The sequence below is a fragment of the Condylura cristata genome, unplaced genomic scaffold (assembly GCF_000260355.1).
Source record: "Condylura cristata isolate star-nosed mole 26May11 unplaced genomic scaffold, ConCri1.0 scaffold00025, whole genome shotgun sequence".
Classification (NCBI taxonomy): domain Eukaryota; kingdom Metazoa; phylum Chordata; class Mammalia; order Eulipotyphla; family Talpidae; genus Condylura; species Condylura cristata.
Window position 1 is genome coordinate 1,412,171 of NW_004567126.1, and position 15,967 is coordinate 1,428,137.

Below are 15,967 nucleotides of genomic sequence, written 5' to 3' on the forward strand. Positions count from 1 at the left end.
CGGAGCCCGGGCGGCGGCGGGGGTTAAGTTTCTCTCACTCTTCTTTCAGCTGCTGAGCGAGTCTCTGCTGAGCGAACCTCTGCTGAGCGAACCTCTGGTGTTTTTTCTGAGGAATTTCTTAGGGGCCCCCTTGGGGTCCCAGGGGCAGTCACATGAATGAGTCAGAGCTGACGCATGCCCAGCTGCACGCAACTGGCAGGACGCCAAGCCCCGCCCCAAAGGAATGGGGGAGGGGTGGGATTCCTTAAGGTCGTGGTCCCTCAAGTGGTGATCTCTGGAACTTCCCAGGTCTGAAAGATCCCAGGTCAGGGCTCCCAGAAATTTCTTCCGGAACACACTCAGCTCCCCAACACACACATACCCTTCACCTCACTTCCCTCACTTTCTCTTGAGACCAGGGAGGTGCCTGCTCCCATGGATAACCTCAAATTGGCCTATGCCCCATTCCCACGATCACGCGCACAAACAGTTGTTCAAGCTCCAGCACCCACTCAAAATATAGGCCACTTGGGAGCCCAGAAATGTTAAACACTGGGTACCCATCCCAAGCAATCCCGTCAGTCACCCACTCCATGGTCACAGCTCCTGTCACCCTCCTATATGTGCTTTTAAATGTTCACACTTGCTTCCCAGTCGTCCATATAACGTGGCCAATGTTCACAACCAGTCACCTACTTGATGGTTTGTCCATGGTCACATATAACCACACTTTCCCATCTCCAATATGAGCTACTACAAGTATAGATCCACCTACAGGACCCTAACTTCACTGCTAGGACCCCAGCTCTCATTGGGCATGTAGCCTTACATCAAATTGCATCTAATCTCTCCACCATAGGCTAAATACTTGCACACATGCAAACACATTAACGAATCACACACCCAGCCATTCCCTGTTCTACTCAGTCACACATGCATGTTCAGCCTTATGCACCGAATAGTTCATGTGCACACTTGCACAGATACCCACAATCTTACACATCTGAGGGGATCCGTGACTACTCCTTGCCTGCCTCCGTCCACAACCTAGACCCCACCTAGTGTCTCCGTGAGTAGCACAGGAAGGGTCTGTGGGGAAGGGAAGGCTGGGTCCTTGACAGACCCCCACACCCTGGCCTGCAGGCAGGATTCAATGCCTCTTGTGTATCCCCTTGTCACGAAGCCAGCCACGAAAAGAAAGGGCAGTCAGTTCTGAAAGGTCATTACAGAAGAGACATAAGAGTGAAGCAGGAGACATTTGGGCTAGATGCTGGGAAGGACTTTTTAAATATGAATGAGCAGTGGGTTGATGAGAGGCCCCCCTCTCGCTGCACTGCATACAGTGCATAGAAGCTGGGGTCTGAGTGAGGGGAGCCTAAGAGAGCCACAGTAGGTGGCGTTATGGATCTCAGCCTTCCCTTGGGTTCCAGCCTGGAGGCGGGGTGACTGGAATGATGGCTCCAGGAAGGAGTGACCCTTGTGGTTAGCAGACCCTGGGAGCCCAAATCTTAGCCCCAGGAGGGTATAACCCAAATACCTCTTAATGGCAGCCCAGCCACAGACAGGGCAATTAGAGATGGGGCTGGTAGTGGCAGCAGGGTTGGGGGGGTTGCAGATGGGGAGAAAGAGGTGGGAGGGTAATGCAAACCACCCCCCTCCCCACATATATACACACGTATATGCAAGGGAGCAAGAGACTGAAATTCAGAGCTGGACACAGAGAGAGGGCTTGGAAAGAGGACCCACAGAAAGTGGGACAAAGAGAGAGAGGGGCGGAGAAAGGAAAGAAGAGGTACTGGAGATTCTGTAGAGTCTGGAACAGAGTTTTGTGCAGTCTAGACCCTGAAGGAGCTTGGATGGAGGACCCTCGTCCAAGACTCTCTCCCCCATTTGTCTCCTCTCCCTACCCATGCTCCCAGTATGAGGTCAGTAGTGCTGACCCCAGGGTGAGGTCATGGGGAGACTTGACAGAATCTGACTCCTGCCAAAAGGTTGGGTCAGGGGGTCAGTGGGACAGACTGTGGGGGAAGGAGCTTATGCAGGCCTTTAGGCCCAGGGGAAGCCCTCTCCCCTACCCAGACCATGTGGTTCCACTTAGCGCTGGCCAGGCTGCATGGGGTGGGGCGGATGGGATGACTTAGATTAGGATGATTGGGCCAGACCAGTGCCTTCCTATTTTGGGATGAAAGAGAGGGCCAGAGGGAGGAGGTGAGAGATTATCAGAGAGAGGTGGTCAGAAGATCATCAAAGGGTGAAAAACTGGGGAGATTGCTGGCCAGATGGAGGAGACTGGGATAGGCAGAGGGATGAGATGAGGGGGTAGTCGGAGGAAGAAGGGAAGAGGGGAAAATCAGAGAGAAAGACGGGGTGAGTCAGAAGGAGGAAGTTGGATTCAGGCGAGGAAAGGTCAGAGGGGGTGACCAGACTGAGAAGTTGGTGGGGATGGTCAGGCTAAGAGTGGTCGGAGAGAGGAGACTGGAAACTGAGTGGTCAAAGGGAGACCCTAGGTGACAGTGGTCAAGGAGGAGTCAGAAAGAAGTCAGGAGAGGTGGTGTTCAGAGGGAGGAGGTGATAGGTGATGGTGTCAGACGGGGAGCTCTTAGGAGTTGTGGGCAGAGGAGGTCAGAGAGATAGAAGCTGAGAGATGGGGTGGACGAAGAGCACACACAAAGAGCCCCTGCTCTCTAGCAAGCGTCTGCTGGTGAGGGGATTTTAGGCCCCAGAAACAGCCCTTGGGAGTTGGTGCTGGTGCGGGGGAGCACGGAGAGGGGGCCAGTCTGGCTCTGGGGCTTAGGCCAAGAAGCTTTGATTCATCCCAGAACTAGGTCAGCTTTTTTTATTCTCATCAAAACCAAGGGAACAAAACAGGAGTCAACAGGCTGATGAGGCTGGAACAGCTGTGGGGTGGTGAGGGGGTGCAGGTCCCAGGTTTGTCCCTTCTCCATGACCCACAAAGATTGGGGGCCTGAGTTTCCCCAAATGTGAGCCACTCATATGGAGTCCTGGGTTCACTTTAACACCTCCCCTCCTGCCTTCTCTCTGCAGCGGATCCTGTGGACCTGCTGAAGGCCTTGGGTATGCGAGGAGGCCAGGTCGACATCCCCCAAGTGCCTGGCCTCTGTCCCCAGAGGACCCCAGAGGGTGACCGGGCATTCCAGGTGGGCAAAGCCAGCAGGCTTGCCGTACCTACGTGGGAGCTCTTTCCAGGTGAGTGAAGGAGGTAGGCTGGGGACGGCCCTGGGACGAGGCCATCTGAATTGAACTCCCCACCCCGCACACCCAGATGGCCACTTTCCTGAGGACTTTTCTGTGCTGATCACTCTGCGGGGCCAGCCGGCCAACCAATCTGTCCTTCTATCCATTTACGATGAGGGGAGTACGCGGAAGCTGGGCCTGGCGCTGGGGCCGGCTCTGGGCCTCTTGGGTGTCACCGTCAGCCCTCTCTCCCCGCAGGTCAACCTCATGGATGGCAGGTGAGTATAGGAAGGGTGGGGGGTCCAGAGAGGAGTGGTGTGAGAAGCACCCCACTGAGCCTGTACATCACAGGTGGCATCGTGTGGCAGTCAGCGTGGATGGTGCGATGGTGACCCTGGTGGTGGACTGTGAACCTCAGCCCCCCATATTGGGCCAGGGGCCTCGATTGATCAGTACAGCTGGTCAAACTGTGTTGGGAACTCAGGATCCTGGAGAGGAGACTTTTGAGGTAGGGATTCAGTGACAGGGTAAGCTGAGGCAGAAGGTGAGAGGGGGAGTTTTCCTGCAGCTTGAAGGGAACATGCACTTCACTGAGAGGAGGGAGCTTAGGGTGTGTCATTGGGCGATTGCACAGCCAAGGCTGGTGGTTGTAACGGTGCGTTCCTGGTCCATGGTGAGAGGATAAGGTTGTATCGTGTGGCTGGTCACTTGCTGTGATATTGAGCGACTGTGGGTGAGTGTGGTATCCGGCACCAGCAAGGTGTGCAGCCGTGTGGCTCTGAAGAGATGCCCTGCGGTGTATCATCATGTGTGCCACCTCCAGGAGCCAGAGACTCCACCTGTCTTGTCTTCTCCTTATCCTCAGTTCCTCCTGGCACATAGGAGGTGCTCACCTTGTGTCTGGGTGTCGAGGAACAAAGGGGCAGATGTGATGGGTGTGGTTTGTGGTTGGGATTTGGTGTGACCGTGACAGAATCTCTCCTTCCTTTTCTTCAGAAGGGCAAAGGGATCTTTGGGCTGTGATGGGGTCACCCCCACTTCTACATTGGGTGTTTGGGTGGGGAAACTACAAGCCTTGGTGCTGGGGCAGGGAAGGGCCACTTTGAGAAGTGGCGGTTGAACTCAGCCTAGGGACCCCTTTCCCGACACCTCTCCCCTCACCTGTCTCAGGGAGATATTCAGGAGCTGCTGATTATTGCGGACCCTCAGGCCGCCCTCCAGGCCTGTGAGCGGTACCTACCAGGCTGTGACCACCTGGACTCCACAGCCACAGGGGTGAGTAAGGGTCTGGGCCTGAGGTCACAGGCTGTCATCCTTGCTCTGTATCTCAGGAATGTGTGTGTGTTTGGCTCCCACCCGTGAGGTTGAGTGACCCTTGCCCTCAAATAGGCATGAGTGACCTTCATCTCAGGTCATATAACTGAACAACCCTGGGGACCTCAGATTTCTGAACCTAGGTCACAGGGCTAAGTGAACCCTGGATTCAAGACATAAAGACCAATGGGCCATGGGCCAGCATGACCCCAACTGACCTGAGTGATGGAGCCACTAGGTGTAGGGAGGTTGATGAAGGACTTGACCTGAATAAGGGCCTTCTTTGCAGGATGAGCCAGAGACCCCTTCTCCTCGACGGAAAGGCAAGGGGAAGGGGAAAAAAAAGGGGCGAGGTCGAAAAGGGAAGGGTAGAAAGAAGAACAAGGAAACTTTGACCCCGAGTCCACCTCCTGGCTCCCCTGAGAACCAGGTAAGGGACTTGCAACCTCTCACCTCTTGCTCTTGGACTGCCTGACCGCTGCCTCTGATCCTCACTGATGACCAGCCCCTCACCCGTGGTCTCTGCCTCCAGTCTCCAACCCCTGACCAGTGACTGCTCTCAGCTGGCTGATCCTGTTTGGGGGGGGGGGAGAGGGAAAGAGAAGAGGGCTGATCCTATTTTATAGTTCCTCTATCTCTGACCCCCTAACCTCCAGTTTTGGGGAGCTGGAGGAAGAGGGCACACTCAGTTGAGTACCTTGTTATTAAGGTATTTTTTAAAAAGATTTATTTATGCACACAGAACTGGGGGACAGGTCAGAGATGCAGGGGTGGTGAGAGGATTCACCAGAGACAGAGTGGGGAGCAGAACAGGCAGATCGACGAAGTACACTGCTGAGGGGAGCAGCGGGCGGGTCAGGAGAGGTCTGCCCCTCCATGTGGGTCACCTCCGGGGTGGGGATTGAACTCATGCTGAAGTGGCTTTAGCTTCTTAGGGCTTGCTTTAACCTCCTGTACCACCAGGGAGGGCCTGGGATTTTTAACGAGGGCTACTCTTTGTAAGGGCAATCATTAACTGGGTTGAGTGCTGGGCTCACTAGTGTCATTGCTTGGGGTGAGTGGTTGGGGTTATAGGAGAGAGTTATTCACTGGGAAATAACTATGTAGGGGGTAATATTTGAGCTCCTTGTTGGAAATTGCTGACTGAGTAATCCCGGTGGGAAGACATTGATTGAGACGGATGTTTAGGATATTCAAGTTGTGGGGTCACTTCTGGAGGTCATTGAGGAAGGCCACTGTTCGTGTTTTTGGTGTCACTGCTTTTCGAGTCATTGCTGGGGATTGGCAGTTGAGGCAGTGATCAGTGGAAGATCCCTGACTGAAAGGCACAGGTGAGGCCACAAATTTTAGTCATTGCCTGGAGGAGTAACTTTCAGGGGCTCTTGATTGGTGTGGGAGTCTTGATAGATTTTTATACTAGTCAGGAAGTCATAGACAGGTCATTGGTTAGTGGAGCCGCTGTTTGGAATGGGGAGCACAAGTTGTGTCCACTTATGGGTATTCATTATTGGAGGACATTGGTTAGGGGAATGCTTCATTAAAGTGTCATTGATGGGGCTCAGTAGTTGGGAGAAAGAGGCTGTCACTTCAGACCCAGGACAGGGACATGTCTAACCCTCCCCAGCCCATCACCTGGACCCCCGCTGCCCTCCTTGTGCCTTTGGCCCACTTCTGCAGTTGTCCAGGCCAGGAGGAAGGAGCTGCCCCTCCCGCTCTCTGTCCTGGCTAACTAACTGACTGCTGAGCTCTGCCTTGGGAAAGAACACTTGGGATCAGTGTCAGGGAGTCTTGGCCCTGGGTCCTTTTTTTTTTTTTTTTTAAGATTTATTTATTTATGTATACAGAACTGGGGTACGGGCCAGAGATGTGGAGGGTGAGAGGATTCACCAGAGACAGAGCGGGGAGCAGAACAGGGAGACTGACATTGACGAAGTACACTGCTGAGGGGAGCAGAGGGCGGGTCAGGAGAGGTCAGCCACACCATGTGGATCTCCTCCAGGACAGGCGGGGATCGAACTCATGCGGAAGTGGCTTAAGCTTCTTAGTGCTTTAACCCACTGCACCACCAGGGAGGGCTCCCTGGGTGCTTTTTGACCCTGACCACTGGGTTCTGGACTTGCTCTGCTTCCAGTCCTCACAGACCTGGCCTGCTCTGCACCTTCTCCACACAAGAGGGCTCCCCCTGCTGGCTGTCCAGCATATCTCTGCCTCCACTGGCCAGCCCCTTACCTTTCACCCCTCCTCTGTTTTGGGGAAATCCTCCTCTCCCCTCCATGGACTGTCCTCCTCTGGGGGATAGGACCTATCTACCCTGGGAGGTGGGTAAGACCTCTGCCTCCCCTTTATCTTGAATGCCTAAGACCAGACCTGGTACTCCCTCTGTGCCTGCTCCAGACCTCCACTGACATCCCCAAGACAGAGATACCAGCTCCAAGTCCGCCTCCCAGCTCTTCGCCTTTGGCCATCACCACCACTATGACTGCTGGCCACAACCTCACCAGTCTAGAGGTTGGTAGGAAGTGAGCGGGACAATGGTGGTGCAGACAGCAAGGAGGTGATGAGCGAACTTTGGTTTCTCCCTATGTCCTCAGGGGGACCTTGATCCTGAAAGTGAAACTGAATTGGGGTCCTCGGAGACTGAATTAATCAATGAGGATGAGGAAGGAGATGACCCCACCATGGGCCCTGACTTCCGGGCAGCAGAACAGTCATCACGGACTCAGTTCCAGATCTTTCCTGTGAGTCTAGCTGACTAGGTTAAGTGCAGGAGAAGGGACTCTGTCCAGAGCCACACACAGTCACTTTCTCTTGCTTCTTTTATATTACCTAGAATGCTTCATCACCCCAGTGCAGTCAGTAAACACGAGCAATAACATAAACATGAACAATAAACCCACAGTGCTTTAGACACTGTGCTAACGGCTGGGCTGTGGGTACGGCGATGCATTTGACTTAGTCTAAGCATGAGAAGTCTCTCGAGGTGGAACATCGTCTACCTAACTTGAGTTTTAAAAGCTCCTTCTGGCTGCTGAGCAACATATGGACTGTAGGGGGCGTCATATGGGGCAGCAGGGAAATCACTAGTCCCCAAAGAGGGTGGTGACCCAGGAGACAGGGATGCTGTAGAGAGACAGCAAAGTGGGGCCACATTCTTTTGTGGTTCTGCTGCTGGAGATGGAGAGAGGCAGAAACAATGCACAATGGCATCGGTAAGATGGCGGAAGGCTCTCAAAATATATCGGTTGAAGACAGAACAGCAGAGGTAGTACTGAGGGTGGTGTGTGTGTGTTTCACTGAACGTTCTGTATCTGAGTTCCTGGGATCACATCCCTTTTCGCTCCCCCTCTCTACCCCAGGGTGCTGGAGAGAAAGGAGCAAAAGGGGAACCAGCAGTAATTGAACAGGTGAGGAGCCGGGGATGGAAGGAGATGAGGGGTCTGGGCTAGAATGGGTATCACTCTCATTTTTCCCTCAGGGACAGCAGTTTGAGGGACCTCCTGGAGCCCCTGGACCCCGAGTGAGTGATGGCTGCATTGTCCTCTTTCAATCTTTCCCTTCCATTCGGGTTTTAAAGTGTCTGGGGTGGAGAGCTGGGGGCAATGTTGCCAGATCATTTGAAGATTATTGGCTATGAGGCTCAAAGAATGAGACAAAGATGGTGAAGGTGTAAAACTGGGGTTGATGTGGGTTACGTAGTGCTGAGTGGCACAAATAGCAAAGTGGTTGTGTAGGGAGCCCAGGATGTCGTCAGGGTCAGTGGTGGGTCAACCTGGTTCTAACTTTGTACTTCTGATGACTTCTGTTCCTCTGTCCACAACAGGGTGTGGTCGGCCCCTCAGGCCCTCCTGGTTCCCCTGGATTCCCGGGGGACCGTGGCTTACCAGTAAGAGATCCCGCTTGGGATGTGTCCTTGTGCGGGAGGGAGGTTTGGGGACATGGAGCTGAGATGCGGAGCATGAATGTATAACTTGGGCCTGACAGGCTGGCACTGGGGACACCAGCTCTGCGTTGGCACTGACCCTTCCTGCTCAGCCTTACCTGTGGATTATCACTCTGCTCCTCTTCTGCCTCCGGGGCCCTGTTCCCTCTTTTCGCCACTGTCTCTATGCCTGAGTGTCCTTTGCGTCTGTCTTTCTTTCTCTGTCTCTTAATCTTTCTTCTGCTGCTCTTTGTCTCTTTCTGCCTCACTACTCCCTGCGACTCTCCTCCCTCTATCAAGCTGCCTTTGTCTTCTCTGTCTCTCCTGCCTCCCTCCATCCTTCCCCACTTCTCTTCCATCTCTGTCACTCCTTGCCGCCCTCTGTCCATCTCTGACTCCACACACCCTCTGTCTTCCCTCTCCCCTTCTTCATCTCTTCCCTCTGTCTCTGCTCCTACCTCCATCCTCTTCTCCCTCCCTCCATCTCCACCCATTTCTGTCTTTCCCTCTGCCAGGGCCCTGCAGGTCTCCCAGGAATCCCTGGCATTGATGGGGTCCGAGGCCTACCAGGCACTGTGATCATGATGCCGGTAAGAGGAAAATGGACGTCCTGTGACACACGCTTTGGGGTATACTCCTGATTCTTTGGGGCTTTCTCATAACCTGTTGGCCTCTAGTTCCAGTTTGCCAGTAGCTCCCTCAAAGGACCTGCAGTCTCCTTCCAACAGGCGCAGGCGCGGGCGGTGCTGCAGCAGGCTCAGGTGAGTCTGGAGAGAGCAGGGGACTGACGGCGGGGGCGGGGGGCACTGAGAGAATGAAGAGGTGGGGACCTTGGAGGACTGTGCATGTCTGCCTCCTGAAGAAGCCTTTGTAGGAGATGTGGGGGCTTGTGAGAGACCTGAGATTCTGTTCCCTTGATCTTTCCAGCTCTCTATGAAAGGCCCCCCTGGCCCCATGGGGCTCACAGGGCGTCCAGGCCCCGTGGTAAGTAGGAGGCCTCATGAAGGAGGGGGACATATCCCTGAAGAAGGGGTCCCTTTAAACACATTGCCCATCTTTTCTCCCAAGGGTCTTCCTGGGTATCCAGGTCTGAAAGGCGAGATGGGAGAAATGGGACCGCAGGTGAGATGGTTGGGGGGTGGACCACAGGGAAAGGCCAGTTGGTGACCACGGCCGGAGGATATCCTTGTAATCCCTGCTTTCCCCAGGGAATTTGTTTCTTAAGTACGTTCTTATTCTGCTTTTCTTCTCCCCTTTCTCTCTTGTCTAGGGACCCCGAGGTCTTCAAGGACCCCTTGGGCCACCTGGCCGAGAGGGCAAGATGGTGAGTGACAGTCACTCTTAGGTCACCTGGTCATCCCTTATTCATCCCACAACACTGTGTGCTCTGTGCCCGCAGTCTGCTGGTGTTAGTAGGGGCGGAGCGCACTGAGGACAGGGGTGACCTGTCTACTGAGTGTCTGATAGCACGGAGTCAGACTGGCTGGAGGGAGCGATGCTTCACCTGAGCTGGGGGATGGGTGCATTCAAACTAGAAGGAACATAATATGTGAAAGAAAAGTCTGGCATATTGGAGGAAATGACAAATAAGACAACTCCAGATAGTTTCAAGTGTGATGAGGATCACACAGCTAGGCAGTTCCCAGAGACTAAATACACAGTTTCTGACTCTGTGATTATGGTGACTTGAGTGAGAACACCAGGAATAAAGAGTAATGATAGGATTGGGATGCGTCTGGGAGGTAGAGTTGGTCCGCAGCCCCCCATGAGGGTGCTCAGTAACAGACATTCTGATGAGGTCACTCCCCCATAGGGCCGCTCTGGAGCAGATGGGGCTCGCGGCCTCCCAGGGGACACGGGGCCTAAGGTAGGTAAAGATACTGGGATGGGTTGGTGGGGGACACTCAGGGTGAAGGATTCAGGCTCAGCTGGTTTCCCTTTGTACAGGGTGATCGGGGCTTTGACGGTCTCCCCGGGCTGCCTGGCGAGAAAGGCCAAAGGGTGAGTGTGCAAGGCCCCTCCCCGAGGTCCAGGTCAACTCCCAGCATTCACGACGTCCCCGCGTCCCTGCCTCCTGTTTCAGGGCCTCCACCCCTGTGTCCCATCTCCTTTCTTGGGGTGCTGATCTCCACTCCACTTTCTGCTTCTGACTCCCTCTGTTCTCTGCTACAGGGTGACTTTGGCCCCGTGGGGCAACCTGGGCTCCCAGGAGAGGATGGTGAAAAGGTAAAACTGGAAGAGAGCTAAGGGACAGTTTGGAGGCTAGGAAGCCAGACTGCATCAAAGTGGATTAGGGGACAGGATGGAGGGTGAAGGTCTGCACTAGAGGACCAGGAGAGGCCAAACGCACACACTGAGAGCTAGGGGACAGAATTGGGGTCAAGTAGGGAGACTCAGGCTCTCAGGTGTGGGGGTGGGGTCCTGTGCTGAGTCAGATCCGTGGAAGGGTCTACCCAGACAAGGAGCCCGTCTCTCCGGGAGCCATTTCCCCTGCAGCCCCAGTAATGATATGCCTTTTTCCCATAGGGAGCAGAGGGCCCTCCTGGACCCACTGGCCAGGCTGGGGAGCCGGTGAGTACCAGGGGTTCCTAACCCCTTGCCTGGAGGAGTCAGGACTCAGGCTTTCACTGGGGTCTGCTGGAATAATGCTTCTATTTCCTGGCAGGGTGCCCGGGGAATGATTGGCCCCAGAGGCTCTCCTGGCCCCCTGGGACGGCCGGTGAGCATGTACTTGTCCTTCCATATCGCTATGTCTTCTCACCTGTCCCGCTTCCTGCCCGTTTTTGTCGCCTGCCTTCTCTGTCCCCACACCCTCCCTTCTGTGCCCCTCGGTGTCTCAGACCAGGCAGCTGTGCATGTGTCTGCCCTGGTCTCATGCCTTCTCTTCCCCCAGGGTGTTGCTGGAATTGATGGTGCTCCAGGGGCCAAAGGAAATGTGGTATGTAGTCGAGTCCCTGGCCCCTGGCACTCTGACACGCAGACCCTGTGACTGTTCATATCCCGGCTACTCCTGTGCCCTGCTGCCACACCTCAGCTTCCCTGGCAATGCAATACCATGAGCCCTTTCAGCCTCTCTGAACTCCCTCTTTCTCTCCAGGGTCCTCCAGGAGAACCGGGCCCTCCAGGACAGCAGGGGAACCCTGGGTCCCAGGTTGGAGCTTCCTTTCCTAATAAAGGGGCATGGCAGTGGTCAGCCATAGGCCATAGACCATGCCCAATCTCCTCAACCCTGCATTCACTGTCCCTTTCTTATGTCAACTTTCTTCTTCTTTTCGTGTCCCTAGGGCCTCCCTGGCCCCCAGGGAAACATTGGCACCCCTGGGGAGAAGGTGAGTGGCAGCGTTACCTACTATCTCCCTATCCCCTACTCATGTCTTCCTCCTTCAACTCTGTCTAGGAAAAGCTTCCCCAAGGGCCCCTTTTATTAGCTCAGTAATGACAGATTATTACAATATTCCCTAAAGAAGCCCAGAGTTACAAAGTATCATTGCTGGGGAAGGATTGGTTTCTAGAAACAGAAAGCTACCAAGTTAGGGTGCATAAGAGATGATGTCAGAATTCAGGGGAGCCCTCAGAAAACAGTCATAGAAAATGTTGTCAAGGCTCACAGGCCAGGAAAACCCTTTCTCTGGCATCTGCTGTCATCTTTGTTTGCCTGCACACCTGTTTCCAGCTCACCCTGGCAGACAGATGGCTTGCTGCACATGTCTTAATCTGTCCTCACCCCCAACTTCTATTTCTACACACACATTTCAAGCTTTGTTACCAATTCAGTCCCCATCTCCTTCCTTATGATCTTAGAGTTTCGTTTTTTTTAAAAGATTTATTTTATTTATTTGTGCATATAAGTGCTAGGGTGTAGGCCAGAATTTCAGGAGCAGGGGTGAGAAGATTCACCAGGGACAGAGTGGGGAGCAGAGGAGGTGAATTTGATTGAAATACACTGCCGAGGGGAGCAGCGGGGAGACAAGAAAGGCCTACCGTGCTGTGTGGGTCAGCTCCCTGGCCGGGGATTGAACTTATGCCTGCAGTGGCAGTGGCTAGCCATTGAGACTTAACTCCCACTAGGGAGGCCCCGACCTTAGAGTTTCTTTGTCCAAATCTGTTTGACTGTAGTATTTTAGTCTTACCATTAGATTTCAGAAATCTGATTGGTGACCATTTCTGGACCTGTCAACTCTTCGTAGGATTCAGAGAGTCACATCTGAGGCATAGAGAGTGGAGGGGATTGACTCAGGGTCAGCAAGTCTGGGTAGGACTGAAGATAGATTTTCCTGTAGTGGATATTCTTCTTCTTTTTAAATAATATAATAGTGTAGTGGCTCTTCTTGAGGTAGCTGCATGTCTGAGTGGGGCTGTTCCTGGTGGAGTACTGGGCCCTGAACCCTCTCTCTCCTATTCCTACTGCTCATCTTTTTTAAGGGTCCCCCTGGGAACCCCGGAATTCCAGGCCCCCCAGGATCTGATGGCCCTCCGGTAAGAACTGGGGGCTGGACAGAGGAAGAAAGGGAGGCTGGGGAATTTGGATGACCAATCCAGATCTCTGATAACTTAGGATTTTTTTTTTATTAAAAAAATTTATTTATTTGTACATACAGAACTGGGGTACAGGCCAGAGGCTCAGGGATGGTGAGAGGCTTCACCAGAGACAGAATGGGGAGCAGAACAAGCAGATCTATGAAGTACACTGCTGAGGGGAGCAGCGGGTGGGTCAGGAGAGGTCTGCCACATCATGTGGTCTCCTCCGGGGCAGGCGGGAATCGAACTCATGCGGAAGTGGCTTTAGCTGTGCTTTAACCTGCTGCGCCACTAGGGAGGGCCTAACTTAGGATGTTTTTACTCCCTCAGGGTCACCCAGGCCATGAAGGCCCCACTGGTGAGAAAGGGGCTCAGGTGAGTGACATGTTGAGAGGCTGGGTTGGAGTTGGGGGTTGGTAGGTAAGGCCAGGAGTTAAGGGTGAGTGAGGAAAAGAGATGATGCACTGAGAATGCAGAAGTACAGCTTGGCACTGATCTTATCTCCTTCTCAGGGTCCCTCAGGGTCGGCAGGCCCTCCAGGCTATCCGGGACCTCGAGGTGTGAAGGTGGGTGATTGGTGTGGGTGATTGGTTTCCGAGCCAGCTCCATCAGAAACATCTTCATGTGTGATGAGAGGAATCAGTCTTCCAGCAAGGTGTAGGGGGAGGAGGTTTGGGTCTGAGTGACAGTATAGAAAAATGTGTATGTGTATGTGTGTAACTTAGAGTCAAACCATGAAATGCTCGGTTGTGGTTGACTGCCAAACCACAGTGTGGTTTTTGCTTTGCAGTAGAGAGCAGTGAAGCCTGTGAGAGGCGGCACTCACTTCACTGTAGCACACACACGGCATCCGTGTCCAGGTCTGCACGTTGCAGTTGAGCAGAGGTTTGGGTTACAGCATAAGCCCAGAGGCACATGATCTGCAAGATAAACAGGCTGGGTAGAGGAGCATGGTTGGCCCAGTGCAGGGAACTCGGAATTCCTCTCTGTGGTAGCTGAGTGCAGCCCATTGTAGCCAAGTATAGGTGGCTGTTCCCTGTGGTCTAAGAACAGGTGGGCGGTAACTAAGAGCTGACTCCTCATATTTCTGCCCTGTAGTTGTGCTCAGGTACTCTATAACCAAGGGTTGTTATATTGCCGCTGGTCAAACACAGAGCTGCACTGTAGTCAGGCGTGCTTTTTAATACATACTTGAAATCCATGTCCTAGTTGAGTCTATTTATATTGTAGTGGAAGCCAGAGAACTTTAGCCAAGGTCAATTAAAATGTGGTCAACTAAATTTCCCTGTGGCCCCTGAGAGTCATGTTATTGTCAAAACGTGTATTTATACTGTATCTAAGAGCAATTTCACTGTAGTCACTGAGCTTAACTACACTGTGTCTCTGTGGCTGGAGACAGTTACGCTATTGCCAAGCACATAGTTATATTGTGTCCAAGTATAATTTCCTTGTAGTCAACTGAACCCAGTTACACTGTAGCCAAGTGCAGCTTTCCTTACAGTAGAAGCCCAGAATTTGGTGGGAGCAGCATCTGGCTGGCTCTGAGCAGTCTCACTGTAGCCAAGCACAGATAGACTGGCCTTGTTGCCAGGCACAGAGTGGTATTGTAGCTAACACAATGAGGAACATTCCTTTGCCTTTATAATGAGTCAGGGGCCTGGTATGTGCCTCCTCTTTCTCCTGCCAGAAGGAACTGTGGACATAGTGTCCCTGGGAGATGGGAATCAATTACTTGGAAATTTTGCCTTCTCTGCACACCCCCACACAGATGACCTTGGGAGGCTGCCAGTGGGGAAGGGGGAAGGAGAGAGGCAGCCTCTTGTACATTACACTACTGCATTTTGGGAAAAGATCACTTCCGCTGAGGTTGCTCCTCTCTCCAGACTCAGTCCAACATCCTCTGAGGATTTTGCCCTGGCTTTTTAGGGCCAGAGGACTGAGTCTGAAGTCCTTCTTAAGCAGGGGAGGGGCTTGAGAGCTTTTTTATTTTTCAGGGTACCTCTGGCAACCGGGGCCTTCAGGGAGAGAAAGGAGTGAAGGTGAGAAAGGAGAGGATTCCTTGCAGGGGGAAGCCCTCATATTGGGGCTCTAGTTGTTTTCCTTCCCTTAAACTCTGACCTCTGATACATATTTTCTCTCACCCAGGGAGAGGATGGCTTCCCAGGCTTCAAGGGTGATGGGGGGCTAAAAGGCGATCGGGTAAGATAACCCCCAAATGAGGAGTCCCGTGGGTCTGTGGGAATTAGGTAAGATGGGGGTGGTGGGCAGTGAGCTGGGGACAAGGTAGGGGGCCAGGGAGAGCAGGAGTGACAGAAACACTGATATCAGAGTCTCTCTTTTCTATTCCAGGGACACCCTGGACCCGCAGGTCCCCGGGGAGAGGATGGTCCAGAAGGGCTGAAGGGGCAGGAGGGGCTAGCTGGCAAAGAGGGGCCCCCAGGCTCAGCTGGGGAAAAGGTGAACGGGCCTGATTGATCATTACTTCCAGTGTAATCACCAGCGTCCCATCTGCAGTCAAGGTGTTCCCTGACCCTCTGCGGTTGCCTTTTGCCCTTTGATCTGTTACCTCAACAGTCTGCCCCTGCACTTGGTCATCTCCTGTAACTCCTCAGCTCAGCATTACAGAACAAGTTCACGCATGTTATTTTTATCCTTATAACTAGCCCAGGCAACAAACGCTATTTTTTAAAAATAATGTAATAGTTTATTTTTACATCATTTTATGCATTTTTCCATCTCAATTGCAATCCCCTTGGGTTTCCCATCACCAAATCACCATGTGCCATCACCATAGTCCAGTGTATTTCCCTCCCCTCACTGTTTTTGACCCCATCCCCCACTCCACCCCAGTGAAATGTCTCTGGTATATAGTTGCAACAAACATTATTATTTTTTTCTTTTTTTTTATTACAAAAGTTTATTTTTACATCATTTTGTACATTTTTTTTCCATCTCGATTGTAATCCCCGCGGGTTTCCCATCACCAAATCACCCGTGTGCCATCAGCATAATCCCGTGCATTTTGCCACCCCCCCCATTTTT

At 53.0% G+C, this 15,967-nt stretch overlaps 1 protein-coding gene across 4 annotated transcripts in view; it reads left to right on the plus strand.

Annotated features, from left to right (window-relative positions):
- COL5A3 (collagen, type V, alpha 3) overlaps nt 1–15,967 on the plus strand; it is a 38,041-nt gene that overhangs the window by 1,809 nt on the left and 20,265 nt on the right. Inside the window, exons 3-32 of one of the 4 annotated variants that reach the window (XM_012729556.1) lie at nt 50–97; nt 3,025–3,186; nt 3,263–3,452; nt 3,526–3,682; nt 4,345–4,449; nt 4,778–4,918; nt 6,883–6,996; nt 7,080–7,226; nt 7,845–7,892; nt 7,964–8,005; nt 8,309–8,371; nt 8,923–8,997; nt 9,085–9,168; nt 9,335–9,391; nt 9,476–9,529; nt 9,678–9,731; nt 10,221–10,274; nt 10,355–10,408; nt 10,580–10,633; nt 10,934–10,978; nt 11,073–11,126; nt 11,301–11,345; nt 11,505–11,558; nt 11,692–11,736; nt 12,830–12,883; nt 13,256–13,300; nt 13,438–13,491; nt 14,920–14,964; nt 15,071–15,124; nt 15,275–15,382. In XM_012729556.1, the coding sequence (XP_012585010.1) occupies nt 3,057–3,186; nt 3,263–3,452; nt 3,526–3,682; nt 4,345–4,449; nt 4,778–4,918; nt 6,883–6,996; nt 7,080–7,226; nt 7,845–7,892; nt 7,964–8,005; nt 8,309–8,371; nt 8,923–8,997; nt 9,085–9,168; nt 9,335–9,391; nt 9,476–9,529; nt 9,678–9,731; nt 10,221–10,274; nt 10,355–10,408; nt 10,580–10,633; nt 10,934–10,978; nt 11,073–11,126; nt 11,301–11,345; nt 11,505–11,558; nt 11,692–11,736; nt 12,830–12,883; nt 13,256–13,300; nt 13,438–13,491; nt 14,920–14,964; nt 15,071–15,124; nt 15,275–15,382 (2,226 nt within the window). In that variant the 5' untranslated portion in view covers nt 50–97; nt 3,025–3,056. Of the gene's footprint in view, nt 1–27; nt 98–3,024; nt 3,187–3,262; nt 3,453–3,525; nt 3,683–4,344; nt 4,450–4,777; nt 4,919–6,882; nt 6,997–7,079; nt 7,227–7,844; nt 7,893–7,963; nt 8,006–8,308; nt 8,372–8,922; nt 8,998–9,084; nt 9,169–9,334; nt 9,392–9,475; nt 9,530–9,677; nt 9,732–10,220; nt 10,275–10,354; nt 10,409–10,579; nt 10,634–10,933; nt 10,979–11,072; nt 11,127–11,300; nt 11,346–11,504; nt 11,559–11,691; nt 11,737–12,829; nt 12,884–13,255; nt 13,301–13,437; nt 13,492–14,919; nt 14,965–15,070; nt 15,125–15,274; nt 15,383–15,967 lie in introns of those variants that run through there. The other 3 variants (XM_012729558.1, XM_012729555.1, XM_012729557.1) reach the window with 3 other exon arrangements.